A 13695-nucleotide genomic window follows, 5' to 3' on the forward strand; every position below is an offset into this window, starting at 1 on the left:
ACCCACACCCTCACCCTCACCCACACCCACACCCTCACCCACACCCACCCTCACACCCACTCACTCACTCACACTGATGGAGGCTGTGTTACCTGTAGGTTTTGATGTGGTCAGCTACTCCGCACAGCTGCAGACTGTGTGTCAGGGCCTGATGATACGTCAGAGCTTGAGTGGACGAGCCCCAGTTCACATCTGTAAGACCACAACAATCCCATGAAGCACTGCTGCTGCACTGAAGAACAACTGATGCTGTGTCTCATGGTCCAGTCCGGTTCACCTGGTTTCTTGTAGCTGACGTAGATGTAAAGGGACAGGACGATGACGTTGGTCAGGAGGGCCGCCCACCAGTTGATGATGAACATGACCACACAACACAGGATGGCCCCGGCCAGAGACACCCACATGTTGTAGTACTTGAAGCTCGGCCTCCATCCTGACAAACACGGAGCAAACACTCAGACTCCAGTCAAACAGCAGGGCATCCGCTGCAGTACTACGGGTGAGCATTTGGCAACATAGGAGAAGGTCAAAATACCCTAATTACACCCCACAACGGGAGCCACGTATTGGAACGGAGCAACTAAACAGTTGGGATAAAACCAACAATGGTTCTTTGTGGTAGGAAAGTGCTAACTGTGCCGTTCTGCCACGTTACGCAACAGTGTGGGACACAAAGAACGGGACGCCACCGCACAGAATCAGAGCGTCCAGAATCTGCTCAAGACATTTCATACCAGACTGTTAACGGTGTCACAGCCTTAACAACAGTTTGCACAGCTGAAATGAGTCAGTTTCACAAAAGCATGAACACAGAATTGATTAAATGAAGTTAGCACCAGTTAACACACATACGGGCTGTTACCACCACTAGGGAGGCTTCTTGAACACAGGACATGTACTAGACTAATGGGATTTAGTGGAGTCACGGTTACAGACACTACATGACATAAAGGGTACAGAAGCGCTTTAAACGAGCCACATCCGAGAGTGAGAGCTACACGTACCCTTTACGTTCATGCAATCGTGTGCAGAGACTCTACCTAATAAAGTGTCAGAAGTGAAGATATCTACCTGCTGGTCTTCTAGAGCTTTGGTATTGAGGGACAAACAAACCTCTTCACACAAAGAATAAAGAAACATGTAAAACTTCAAAAACAAGAAATGCAGTCAATAACATGATGTCATTCAGACATGAAAATACTTTCTTTCATTTGAATAAAAAAGGTCTGATTAACACAGCTATAGGAATGGACACTCTACACTCTCCTTGTATAGGAACTGTTACTCTGCAAAGTTTGGTAAACACTGTAAAGGCCCAGATATACTTCAAGAGAAGTCACAGAACGAACCGGTGTCACGTCACTTCAAACGAAATCAGGCCAAAACAAAGTTCATTCTGTGAGCTTCAAGTGAACTCGAACAAAGTGAACAGGCACGAGCTGCTTTACAGGGCTAACTGAAACTGACACTGACACTGTATTCACTACTGTGAAGCCATCTGCTGTGTGAAGTGCATTACTAATAATACAATAACTAAACAGTTTGCATCAGCATTTCTGAAGGTTAAGCACCTGATTTCACTACACCTCCAATGAACAAATGGTCAGTTTCAAAGCCCCTTCTTTACCAGCACACTCTCTCAGTGTGAAGTCATCAGGTGCGTGCGAGGCTGAGGTGTTACGCACCATCCTGACACTAATGATATTTGAGCGCTCGTCTGTGGAGACGTGACCCAGCTTGTCTACAGAGTGAATACAGCACAAGTGGAGGACCGTCTTACCGGGGGAATTGGCCAGCGACGCGTGAAACACCGAGAAGTTGATGAGAGCGTACGATGCCAGGAAGAAATTGGAAATGATCGGGGCGATGATGTTCAACTCCGCTGGAGAAATTAAAAACAAGCATGTGTCAGAGCGAGGTGACCTCATCAACCCATCCCATCGTTTTATTCAACAACAATTTCTACCAATTAAAATTAATGCAATTTGTCGAGATCCTACCAATGAGAATGAAGGCCAAGGCAATGCCAAAGGTGAGGAAATATCCTCGCAGAGGCTCGTTGTTCTTGCCGTAGCCCTTCCCGAAAACTGCAATTCCAGGGTAGATATTGTCTTTGCATAAGGCCTGAGGAAATGGAAGACTCTATAAAACCAGCAAGACCTGTTCTGACGTCACTGAGCGAAACCACACATGTTAAAACACACAGCGGTCTCTGACATGAAGCAGCGCATGAGATGCCCACCTGGAAGACTTTGGGGGCGCTGACGAGAGAGGCCAGGGCCGAGGAGAGGGTCGCGGAGAAGATGCCGGCTGTGATGAGGGGCCCGAAGCCTGACACCACACTCATGACCTGCAGAACAAGACATTCAGACACACAACCACAGCCTTTCTCTGCCAATCCTGATGCGTCCCGTCTGTAATGCTGTTAGTATTATTTATTTTTATTGCCATGTCAGCATCTAAGGCTATTTTCATGGCAAAACTTACAAATTAATTACAACTTAAGTTGTAATTGTAATTGTATTTTAAGTTGTAAAATACAAATGAAGCTAACACAAAAATACAGCAGTTAAAATTATACAAGGATTTTTTAAATTAACATAAAAATAACCTTTTTAACTTTCAGAATTAACCTTTTCTGGTAAAATCTTACTAAATAACAGGGTTTCTGCAGGATTTTTAAGCTGAAATCTAAGACTTTAAGACCTGCACAAATAAAATGAATACCATATGAGCGGGGTAAAGCAGTGTCTATAGTAACATATTAAACTCTAAAATGACTGTAAAAAGCATGATTTACAGTTCAGATACAAGTTTTCACAAAAACAAAGTTTTAATTAAAAGTATTCATTACATTAATTTAAACAATTATCAATAAATTATTATATTAATTAAATAACAAATACATTTTACCGTTTAGATTTTTATAATGCATTATCTTTTTATCGATCCACCAATTCACATTTACAGCACTGCGTGTTTGCAGGGTAAAAACATGGGTCGATTTTTGCATTGGTCTGAACAAAAACAACAGGCTCACTGAAAATTAAGCCATATCGCAATTCTGGTCTTTCCGTCCCCAATTTCTTTTTTCTTCTTTTTTTCATTTCCCTCCCCAAAGACTTTTTGAAATCATAATTAAGACTTTCTTGTACAATTTAAGACTTTTTATGGCCTTAAATTTGATACAACTAAATTTAAGACTTCTTAAGGACTCGCAGGAACCCTGAACAAGTCCCAGAGTGAGCATACTTCATAAAAAAAAAAAAGTTTTCTACCTGCATTAAAACTAGGCCTGGGAGATAAAACAGTATCGATATTTATCGACGGTACACCTTCTTCGATAACCATATAAAAAATGTTCGATATAGTGCACAATATAGGCACATGCTCTGAGTGACGCAGACAGCACACACAAACACGAACACATGCTGAAATGAGTGCTGTGCCTGTGATGAGGAGATTGTGAATAAAGAATGAATATTAGTCGAATTTAAAATAAACATTTGCATCTGAATGGTAGGTGTGCATCAGGGAGCGCGAGATGTGGTGATGAAAGTGACATTGTTGTATTTTAATGTTTTGTTAGTCTAGCCCACGAGACGCGCCGCTGCTGCGTTATTCATTCAAAATATTAGAGACATATAGAAGCTCAATGCGGAGAAGATCTTGAATGGATTAAAACCGAAACCAAGCCATTCACACAGAACGCATATTCAGCGCATTTTTTAGACAGACAAATATGACTGCTGCACTCGCGTCTCACACAAAAGATGTATAGAAAGCCATGCAAAGTTAAAACAGTTTAAACTTTTAGAAAACATGTCACGAATTTGTGGAGGTTTATTCCTTTTCACTGTGTCTCATATGTTTTTAAATGCAGTCTGTGTGAATGGCGCTTTGGCTCTTTGGATTAAGCAATGCATAAACACATGATACTATTTTGTTCATAATGGTTTATGCAATTTACAAAATTATATTTGATTTATATGAGTTAATTTAGACGTAATGCATGTTTTTTATAGACAGCTATTTCCTCCTGTGGCCTTGGGAGACAAGACAAAAGTGACTAAATTTAATCTGCATATAAAACATTAGAAATTAGATATTTAATTTTTATTGTGTGTTTGACTGCTAAAACTAAAAATATTTGTTGTTTGTCTCAATAAACTGGGTTAATTTAAAAATACAGTGGTTAAATAAAAAAAATTCTATTGCTCTTGGTTTTAAAAAAGGTTATAAAAATGTCAATAATTATCGATACCGAACAATATGAAACATTATATCGTTTATAATTTTTTTAGCTATATCGCCCAGCCCTAATTAAAACCAATACATTCCAATAAAATGTTTCATTTGGCCAGAGTCTCTGCTGTGTGCCAAGTGGAAGAGTTTTTGCGTTATGCCTTAAAATGATGCTCAGGACCCTCACTAGGATTTGGAACGGAGTGATAATGTAGAAAAGGCCACGTCTGCTGTCGATGATGTACCTGGAAATCATTGTAAAGGCCGAACTTGCAGGCAGACTTCCCTCCTTCAACAGGTCTGCAGGAAGTGAAGTCATAGCCGAACTTACAGGCCGCGTCAGTGCAGTTTAAGCCACTGAGGGTTACGTTACTCTCCATTCCTGTAGCATCCCGCACGATGCAAGCACCTTTCAACAAATCATTCAATACATAATACAAATCAATCAATAATACAGGAGTAATCAAAACGATATGCAATTCTGAGAGAGTTTACCTGCAGAAATGGCCACACCCACGTACACGAGGCCCGTTATGAGGATAGCCAACAGCGTTCCTTTAGGGATGGCCATTTGAGGATCCTTAGAGAAAAGAAACAATTACAGAGAATCTTTGCAGAGACTGTGACGAAGAGTTACTAAATGCGTTGAGGAAAGAATTGCCGACACTCACTGCTAGATCTCCTGAGATGTTGGCTCCAGCCAAAATGCCTGTGGCGGCTGGGAAGAAGATGGAAAAAACGGAGAAAAATGTCTCCCCTCGAAAGTCTGGGCCAAAGTTATCTGCCAAGATGCCCGCTAAAAAGACAAGATGTCCGATAATTACAGTAGTTAGATAATAGAAAGCACAACAGGAATGAATAAAGAGAAAACAACTACCAAATTTCAAACTCAGAACTCAAGTCACACAAAAACATTCCCAGTGGCCTTGGACTATCCTGAACTATTGTTCTTAACTGGTTTTCCCTAAAGACTCAAGTTTTCATTTGGATATCAAGCGGCGATCAAGTGACACTGTTAAAGTAACATTTTTTTTTATATTATACCAAGAAAAACTATAGCAAATCTCAGAAGCCTTGGCTTCATGGTTTCCACCTTTTAAATTTTTTAAGGTTTCATTCTTGCCAGTTAGTAATTCACAGCACAAACCACTGTGCTCAGCACAAACCATGTTTATCAAACACAGTAGAGTTTGATTTGACGCACACCCTTTTACATAAATAAAAAAAACGTTCATAGCAGTTTATCATGTACATACAGCTTTGTTTTCTTTCTGATGCCCACCGGTTGGATAAGTGCTGGTCTAGATGAGCTCATTCTTACCGTCATAGCTGAAGAAGCCAAATTTCTCCTTGGACTCGACAGGGATGAAGGTCCCAATGAAGTAGTTAAAGATAGCAGTGACCAAAATGAACAAGAGGAATATTTGAGCCTGTGAAACAAAATCATTTTGACAAATGGTGAATTCATAAGGTCAGCACTGGCTGATGATCAAAGAAAACTGAAGATACACTAAATCTCCTGCCTTGGCCTCCCACTCCATTCCAGCCACTGAGACGCCAAGCAGCAGGATGACCGTAATGGTTCCAATGATCCTGACGTCATTAATCTCATCGAGCATGAGCGCACCGGAATTCTAAACGGACACAAACCCATATGATTATTCGGCATACACACAATCATTTTAAAGCAAACTGAACAATGTATGAGAGAACAGAATTGCGCCTCTTACAATGAGCAGCTCAACTACAGTTTCTGCAAAGCCCACGACGTACATGGCCACGGCCACAGCGTTGGCAAAGGCAAAAATCAGACCAATGGAGCCGCCAAACTCTGGGCCTAAACTTCGAGATATTAAGTAATACGCCCCACCTGAAGAAAAGATATTAAACAGATCACCTTTCTGAAAAGACCATTCGAGGCCGATTTATCAGTTATCCTGTTGCATCATTAAGAGACCCTTTAAAATATTCTGAAAATCGCACCATCATGATTTCATGAACAGGTGCACACAAACACTTGGACAAATTCAAGTTCATTGCTAGGACCCACATGTCTTTTGAAAAGGAAAGGTGGCCATACATGCATTGCTTACTCACACATTCGGTTATGTTATTTCAGTACTTTATCCAAGAGCAGTTCATCATTTGGCAACTTTGGCCTCATTCTGCGGACGCAAGATTCTAAACAAATGCTACACAGTCTTTCACTGAACTCAAATCATTAACTGATTCTGGTCCTGCCCTTGTGTTTGTTCTTCATGTTAACTGCATTTTGAGAGCTTTCTGAATAAACGGTTGAATCATTCAGGCTAATTTGTCTATTGGCAAGCAGGAGTAAAAAGTAGAGCAGTGTGTGTTGTGGATATAGCAGTGGTAGTCCAATCCATTGTGTGTCTCAATGATATATCCCAGTGATACAGTGAGAAGAGGAATGGGCCCAGCACCGAACCCTGAGGTACCCCTGTGGATAAGATCATAACGGGTCAAGTTACCAATAACAAAGAAGTACTCTCAGCTATGCTGAAACATCCTCCCATATTCAAGCCTAGTCTAAAGATTTTCCTAATAATCAGGGGTGAGAAAACACAGAGACCGAGTACAGATCGACTTGAGGGAGTGTTTAATGCTAGATCTTACTTATGCAAGTGTGTATGTATTAATAAATGACTGGAATACCAGAGAAGATTAGGCCTAATCTGATTAACGGCTACACACCTACAGTGTGCTACAGTGACGGGAAGCATTAGCACAAACACGCATCACAAATCCTGCATGCAATGCTGAAAAACAAAATATGTAAAGTAGTGAATGTAATGTTCTGATGAGTGTGAGAAAGCAGTTCTCTAAACTAAAAAGAGTTGCAGTGACGGCTAAATATCATTGAGGATCTCAAACAAACCCAATCCTACACACACACACCCTCCCGTGACTGGGTTAATAACTAACGCCTGAGGTGCTAATGGAAAAATATTGATTTGCTTCCACACTGAAACAAAAACTTTATCTCTAGTGCCATCACCCTGCTCTCAGATGAAGGCCTGTAGAGAGGGACAGCTATCCATTTCTGCCTTCCAGACTGCCAACGAACCTCACAATTGCCTGAGAGAAAAACACTGAGATCTTAAAACACTATTGAATTTCCCCACAGGCTGTGAGAACTGGAAGCATTACGCCGAGTACCTTACTGCCCCTTCATCCGCCGTTAGTGTAGTGCTAGAACAGTTAGATGCGTCACACTCATGCACTCAGATAGGAGTTCAAAAAGACTATGCCACCAAAAATGAGAAAAACTCATGTGAAGACCTCAGGAACAATACCTCTACCCTATAGGGTTCATACAACGGGAGTCTGTATGTAAACAAAGTTAACCACATGCAAGTAATGACCAAGTAACAATAATTGATGCCACCAAAATCTCTTTTGGGAATCTGTCCATTTTCTCCTCTTTCCTCATCATGGGTGCATGTCTAGCCTGTCCTCTGCTGTGTTTTCAACCTCTACAACTTGTTGGTGTAGTAAATATCCACATTTGATTGAGGAAATAAAGGCTACTAAAATCATAGAAGGAAGACTTTAACTTGTCCTTTCAGTGTTCACTTGTCATTTTGTTAATAAGAGCTCTTATTAAATATCTTACTCGGGTCTACAAAGAACAAAATGACAAGGCAGCACTCAAAGGACAAGAGAAAGTATTTTTTTCTATCATTTTTGTTATGCATTTTACATCTGCCCGTAGATGAGCTTACAATGTCAACCCTGTTGGGGTCACTTGTGTACAGTAAACAATTGGATGTTTATGGAATATCAGCATTTATCCACATTGTGTCATTTGTGTGTAACAGTTCCACAACAGGCACCCTTTGAATGGTTTTTGCACCAGTGAAATTCACAGTTGAAATAATGCACACGGTGCTAATGCACTTTTTTTTAATTACCTCCTCGTACAAAGCCATTGGTGGCGATCGCAGAGGTCGAGCAGCCCGTGATGGTAGTCACAACAGTGGCCATAACAACAATGATGCAGGAATACGCTGTGGAAATAAAAAGGTGAAATGACAGTGAATGTTTCCACGACTCATGGTTATCAGGTTCAGCACTAAACACTAGCCGTCTGCGGCTGGCTTCACACTGTATGCAGTGCATTTCCAGTGTTGGAGCTGCTAAATGACAGCTGACCGCTCACAGCGCCTCACAGCCACATTCAACATGTGCATGAGAAATGACTGTAGCTCGATGGAAAACACAAGAGTGTGCTTGTGAATTGAAGTGCTAATTCACACGGCCGACCAAAGTCAAACCTACCAATTCCAGCCTGGCCCACGATCCATGTCATTCGAATGAAGAGCATCACGCCCCATATGTTTAACATGCAGCGCACCTGCACAGAGGAAGGATGCAGTTTAGACTCATGCTGACAAAAACATCAAGGACCAAAGCCGTTTCTCAAACCTCATTCACCGGGACGATGAGCGCTGGACAGGAACCCATCTGTGTTTGAAGGAAAGCTGCGGGCTGACGGCTATCGATGGCATGTGTGGCGTGACGTCACGTCCGTTACCACAAAAGACTTTACCAGTATAACAGCAATACTTCTACAGGACAAACAAACCTGCCCAGAGCTGCAGTGGGTTTTGCCGAAGCAGTTTATTATTTGATACAAACTATTCCAAAATAATCTTTTAGTGGCGTGACAACAGTTCCAGATGGATACACTTTTGCCTGTGTGTTATTACTGTAATTCCTGTGGGTGAGTTTACTCCATCAGCAAGCGATTCTTTTACACTACTTCCATATGAACATGAGGTAAACATTCAATGTTTAAGTCATGTGGCGATACTGAACAGCGTATGCTGTAATGTTCACTAACTGGCCTCATGTACTTCCAGTGTAAGTGAAACTATACCTAAAACGTTTTACCGTTTTGTTTTTACTGAAGGATGAGCAGAAGTTTTCTTCTGAGGTAACGGACATTACACCACACAGCCTGTCGACGGAGAACCCGGATCAGTCCTTCAAGCACATTTGAACACAAACCGGTTTCAAAGATTGACTGAATTCCTGCCGTGGTTTGAAAGACACTTTGGATGAAAATGAATTTTCACTTGTCAACACTATGAGAAGCTGTTTGGTGTCAAATGTTAAGACTGGGAAGGTGAAAATGAGGACAATTTTAAGGACAAGGAAGACCTGTCAAAATATTGACCAAGAGAAGAGAAGCAGAGCTGATCTGTGAACCATAAAGCTTTTACTGGATTCACACGCGTCAGCGAGGAAGACGGTTTGCACTGAGCAAAGCCACGGCTTGTTGAGAGTATTAGCATATTAAACATTACAAGAGCATGACAGTTTAACATTCAGCCTCTAATAGGAGTCTCTACAGGCAGCAGATATAGCAAACTAATAAAAAAACAATTATCACCCACAGCAGAAAAATCTCACTCATCGCCCACGTTATATTCATTCCCATCTTGGATTTTGTGTGGGTGCCACAATTCTGAGACAAATGCCATTAACTGCTGCGCTGACTTCTGCTGAAGCATGTTTGATCTGATGTTAACTCCTCTTACCAGCACTCCTTTGATCCAGCCGAACTTCACCACTCCTTTAGACTCGGAGGCTTCTTTAGCCGCGGCCTCCTCTGCAGGAGTCAGCTCCTCGCCGTTAGCAAAGCCATCCTCGAACGGCTCCTGCAATCGCAGATAAACACACGCATGAATATGTCTGAGTATGGAGTAACATGCAATGAAGAATCACTCGCGGCCAAAATGAAAACGCTTGGAAGTATAGTAATATTTTAGCACTTATCTTCAAGTAAAAGTTGTTCTCATGTCATAGTTAAAATTTCAAATATTCTCCTTTCGGTAGATTTGCCAACCGCCATTACAAGTTAAAGGCGATGCTCAAATGTGTTTAGCCGCCATTAAACCAAAAGAAGAAGAAATGTGGGAGCGTGACGCATGAGAACTAGTGAGGGCTGTTCTAGCGCATCACACGTTTGAGCTTCCGTGTTCAGTGTCTTTGATGCGCACTTTTGTAATGACCACTCACTCATTTATCGTTCACGTTTATCTGCCGTCAGACACAGAGATGTTGTTGCCATAATGCATTGCTATGGATTGCGTCTTGCTTCGGATTTGAGTGACAGACTGGCATTGTGACAGCGCAAGCTTCATGCTTTCGAACCATATCTCCACTTTTTACCTTTATGTTGCAATTGTTCTGCTTATTGTACATATAAAATACAAAACGTTTACATCAGTAGACTCAATGTCTTTATAAAGTTTGTGCACATAAAACAGTGCATCTTGTATACACACACACACACACACGTATATTACTTTTACTGTCTGCACAAACATTGGATTGATTTTAATAGCTTTAATGTACTTGAATTCTGCATCAAACACTAGAAACATACAAGTATCTGATCAGAACTTGGTACTGGCAGATACTCAATATTCAGTGACTGTGGGCACAACAAAAACCTGATTGGGATATCCCTAATATAACCATACATGATGTACAAGTGGCTAATGCAAATGAACTGTAAACATGAAAACAGTCCTGAGCTCGAGACAGCAGCACAGTTGCTGTCCTTGTGTCTGTGAAAGGTCAAACACAGGAAGTGTCCCTCCTCCACAGAAACAAAGCCATGACGGAGACAGCCGGCCATTACAGCTCCTGGGAAATAAACGACCGGCCTGACATCCACAGAGAGACTTCACAATGACAATGTGAGGAGTTTACAACATCCTGTCCAGCGCACATAAAGCTCTGGTTTGGACTGTGGAAAAAGCAAGCAGCGGTTCGATGCGAGCGCAGGAGCCGGGTGCCGTATTGACATCTGTTTGAGGTGTTCAATGGCAGCGCTGCACGCCGAGGACAAAAGTACAGGAGAAATCTGTCAAAGATCCCGACAGAAGGATCTCTCTTCACTCCACACCAGCACATTTCTTCAGGATATTCGTTCGGCTGAAGGGCACGTGAAGCTTGTGTCCTTGACCAAATGAGTGAGTGTTGATGGGATTCATATGTGACATTGAGTGGAGTGTATTGATGGCCAGTGGATGCAGGACATACTGTATTATACGCCTAATAACTTGGCAGCACTTTACTAATATTTTTCCCCTCCATCAAAAAAGCCACAACCTTTAACCCGTGATGAATAACCCTGCTGAAGGTGGGGATCTAATAACGAAAGGATTCGTTACCACACATTGTGATTAGTGGTTATTGAAACCTATTCAAACAAACACTATTCTATGACTAATAAAGACCGCAAATAAAGTGACCTAATTCACAGCAGAATCAACAGGATGAACAGCAAGAATTCCAGTCCAGATCATTTCAGTATGAAGCATTATTTTATTCTGTTTTAATTGGACTTGATTGCATTTTTTCATTTTATCGGTTTTAACCTGTAAAAATAATTTTGGTAATCCAAAAGCATGTCTAATTAATAATGAAACTTGTTAAATTTAACAGCAATTAGGCCTAATTAAAACATTTATTCATTTTGTTCTTTATAACTTCCCTAACTCCATGTCTCCTGTTTTTATTCCCAGCAGTGAATATGGGAAGAAAGAGTGGCAAACAATATACCAGCAGATTAATCGGGTGATATTTAAAAAAATAGTTGTTAGCTGTTAAAATACCTGTGATTTAAAAAAAAATAAAAATAGTGCTAACTTTTGCACTTGGAATAATGAAACAAGCCAGACTTTAAACTGCAATGAGAAGTGCCTTCTGAGAGGTGCAAACGACCAAACACTGTGCGTCAAACAAAGAGCTGCACACACACACACACACACACGTTCAGTGTTTTCTGGTTCATTTCTGCTCCTCACTGCATTGAGTGATCATACATTACTGTATAATGACTATGATGACAACAGACCAGCGCTGCTTCACACGTCTCTCGCATCTCTCTCCGTGCTCTCTCATAGACATGTCAACCCGAGTTAGGAAAGTTATTTGCTCTTTTTATGGGTTCCTGCTGAAGCAGGATCTGAATCCACAGCACACATTAGCTGATTATTCAGTCAGACTGAACAGAAAGTGTGCATTAGTGAGGGACCTGTAGCAGCGGCACGGACATGGATGAAAACACGGCTTTGTTTGAGCTTTTCAACAGCTCGTCATGAATCCGCGAGGCTCAGTGAGGGGCACGTGAAACACTAGACATCACACACGCTCATATGAGTGCTTCAGAATTTAAGGAACACAAGTTTAAGAAAGAGAAATTTTATGAAATATAATTTTATCAACTGTTTTTTTTTTTTGTAATATAAAGCATTTACAACAAGACATGAATTGGAAAAGTAAAGAGTTGGCTAGTTTTCATATTGAAGTTGGCTAATAACTTTAAACATCTCATGAGACTTGCCATCTTTAACAGGCCTCATGAACAACACAAACAGCGTGTAGATGCTGTAGAGTTGGTGACGCCCCACACAGACTCTAGTCGATCACGTAACGCTGCAGACTTCACTAGATCCGCTGCACATCACAATAACATCAGCGTGGCCTGCATTCTTCATCCTACCAAACCCAGAGATGTCGGTGGAGCTCTAAACCCGGCAGAGGTATGCGGTCACACATTCGAAATACGGTCATCATTGCCAACATTTAGCAGCGCAGGCTCTGGACGAAATGGTCAGCGATCATGTGCTAGGTTGAGTTTGCGGATATCACTATGATTTGGCTGCACATCAACACAACTAAACACCGCTCACAGACTTTCCTAACCCTGTCCTCCTCCTGTGTGTGCAGTGCCGAATCCTCCAGCAGACTGCAGCCTTCCGAGTAGGGTTGGGTATCGTTTGGGTTTTTTCCGATACCGGTGCCAAATCGATACTTTTACAACGGTTCCGGTGCCTAAACTTACTTATTAAAAATAAATAAATAAAAATTCCCCAAAAAATGATGGACTTGCCATTAGCACTATAAACACATGATGTCTGTTTAAATCATACTGGATGCCAGAGGGCGCCCTCGCACAGAAAATCCACATCCAGTCACAGAAGTAGAGAACTCATGACCCTCCAGGAAATCCCTTATATGGACAAAGGCATCGCTATTATAGCTGTAACTGAGTAAACAGAACATATAAACGTTTTGAATGATAAAACAAAGACAATCAACACTCGACAATATAGTTTATCTGTGTTATTCAAGCCATCTGGTATTTTCATAATAATTAAGTATATTCATAATCCATTGCGAATCAATGTATTCTTTTTAAAGTAGCATATGAAACATATTTTCTGCCTCATTCTGTGACAAGAAGCCTCATCAGATCACAAAAGGAAGTATCTGACTGGTGTTGTGGAGTAAAAAGGTTATAATGTTCTCTTTTGTTGGACAACAGGTTTAGAAATGTGAATACAAGGGAGGTTTAGCTTTAGGCATTTTAATGTAAGCATGTTTAGCTTAGTTAACGGAAGGCTA

General features: G+C 41.2%; 1 protein-coding gene across 2 annotated transcripts in view; it reads right to left on the bottom strand.

Moving 5' to 3' along the window:
- Nucleotides 1–13695, bottom strand: part of LOC107680742 (solute carrier family 12 member 2-like) — a 71294-nt gene that overhangs the window by 40907 nt on the left and 16692 nt on the right. For both annotated transcript variants that reach the window (XM_016476790.1, XM_016476789.1), the window contains exons 2-15: nucleotides 9813–9932; nucleotides 8548–8623; nucleotides 8181–8276; nucleotides 5976–6115; nucleotides 5769–5879; nucleotides 5567–5675; nucleotides 4917–5041; nucleotides 4741–4825; nucleotides 4491–4654; nucleotides 2243–2350; nucleotides 2001–2124; nucleotides 1781–1882; nucleotides 278–433; nucleotides 93–192 (exon numbers count right to left, since the gene is read on the bottom strand). In XM_016476790.1, coding sequence (XP_016332276.1) covers nucleotides 93–192; nucleotides 278–433; nucleotides 1781–1882; nucleotides 2001–2124; nucleotides 2243–2350; nucleotides 4491–4654; nucleotides 4741–4825; nucleotides 4917–5041; nucleotides 5567–5675; nucleotides 5769–5879; nucleotides 5976–6115; nucleotides 8181–8276; nucleotides 8548–8623; nucleotides 9813–9932 — 1616 coding nt within the window. The remainder of the gene's footprint in view (nucleotides 1–92; nucleotides 193–277; nucleotides 434–1780; nucleotides 1883–2000; nucleotides 2125–2242; nucleotides 2351–4490; nucleotides 4655–4740; nucleotides 4826–4916; nucleotides 5042–5566; nucleotides 5676–5768; nucleotides 5880–5975; nucleotides 6116–8180; nucleotides 8277–8547; nucleotides 8624–9812; nucleotides 9933–13695) is intronic.

Source organism: Sinocyclocheilus anshuiensis, unplaced genomic scaffold, assembly GCF_001515605.1.
Source record: "Sinocyclocheilus anshuiensis isolate Anshui unplaced genomic scaffold, SAMN03320099.WGS_v1.1 scaffold1474, whole genome shotgun sequence".
Taxonomy (NCBI): domain Eukaryota; kingdom Metazoa; phylum Chordata; class Actinopteri; order Cypriniformes; family Cyprinidae; genus Sinocyclocheilus; species Sinocyclocheilus anshuiensis.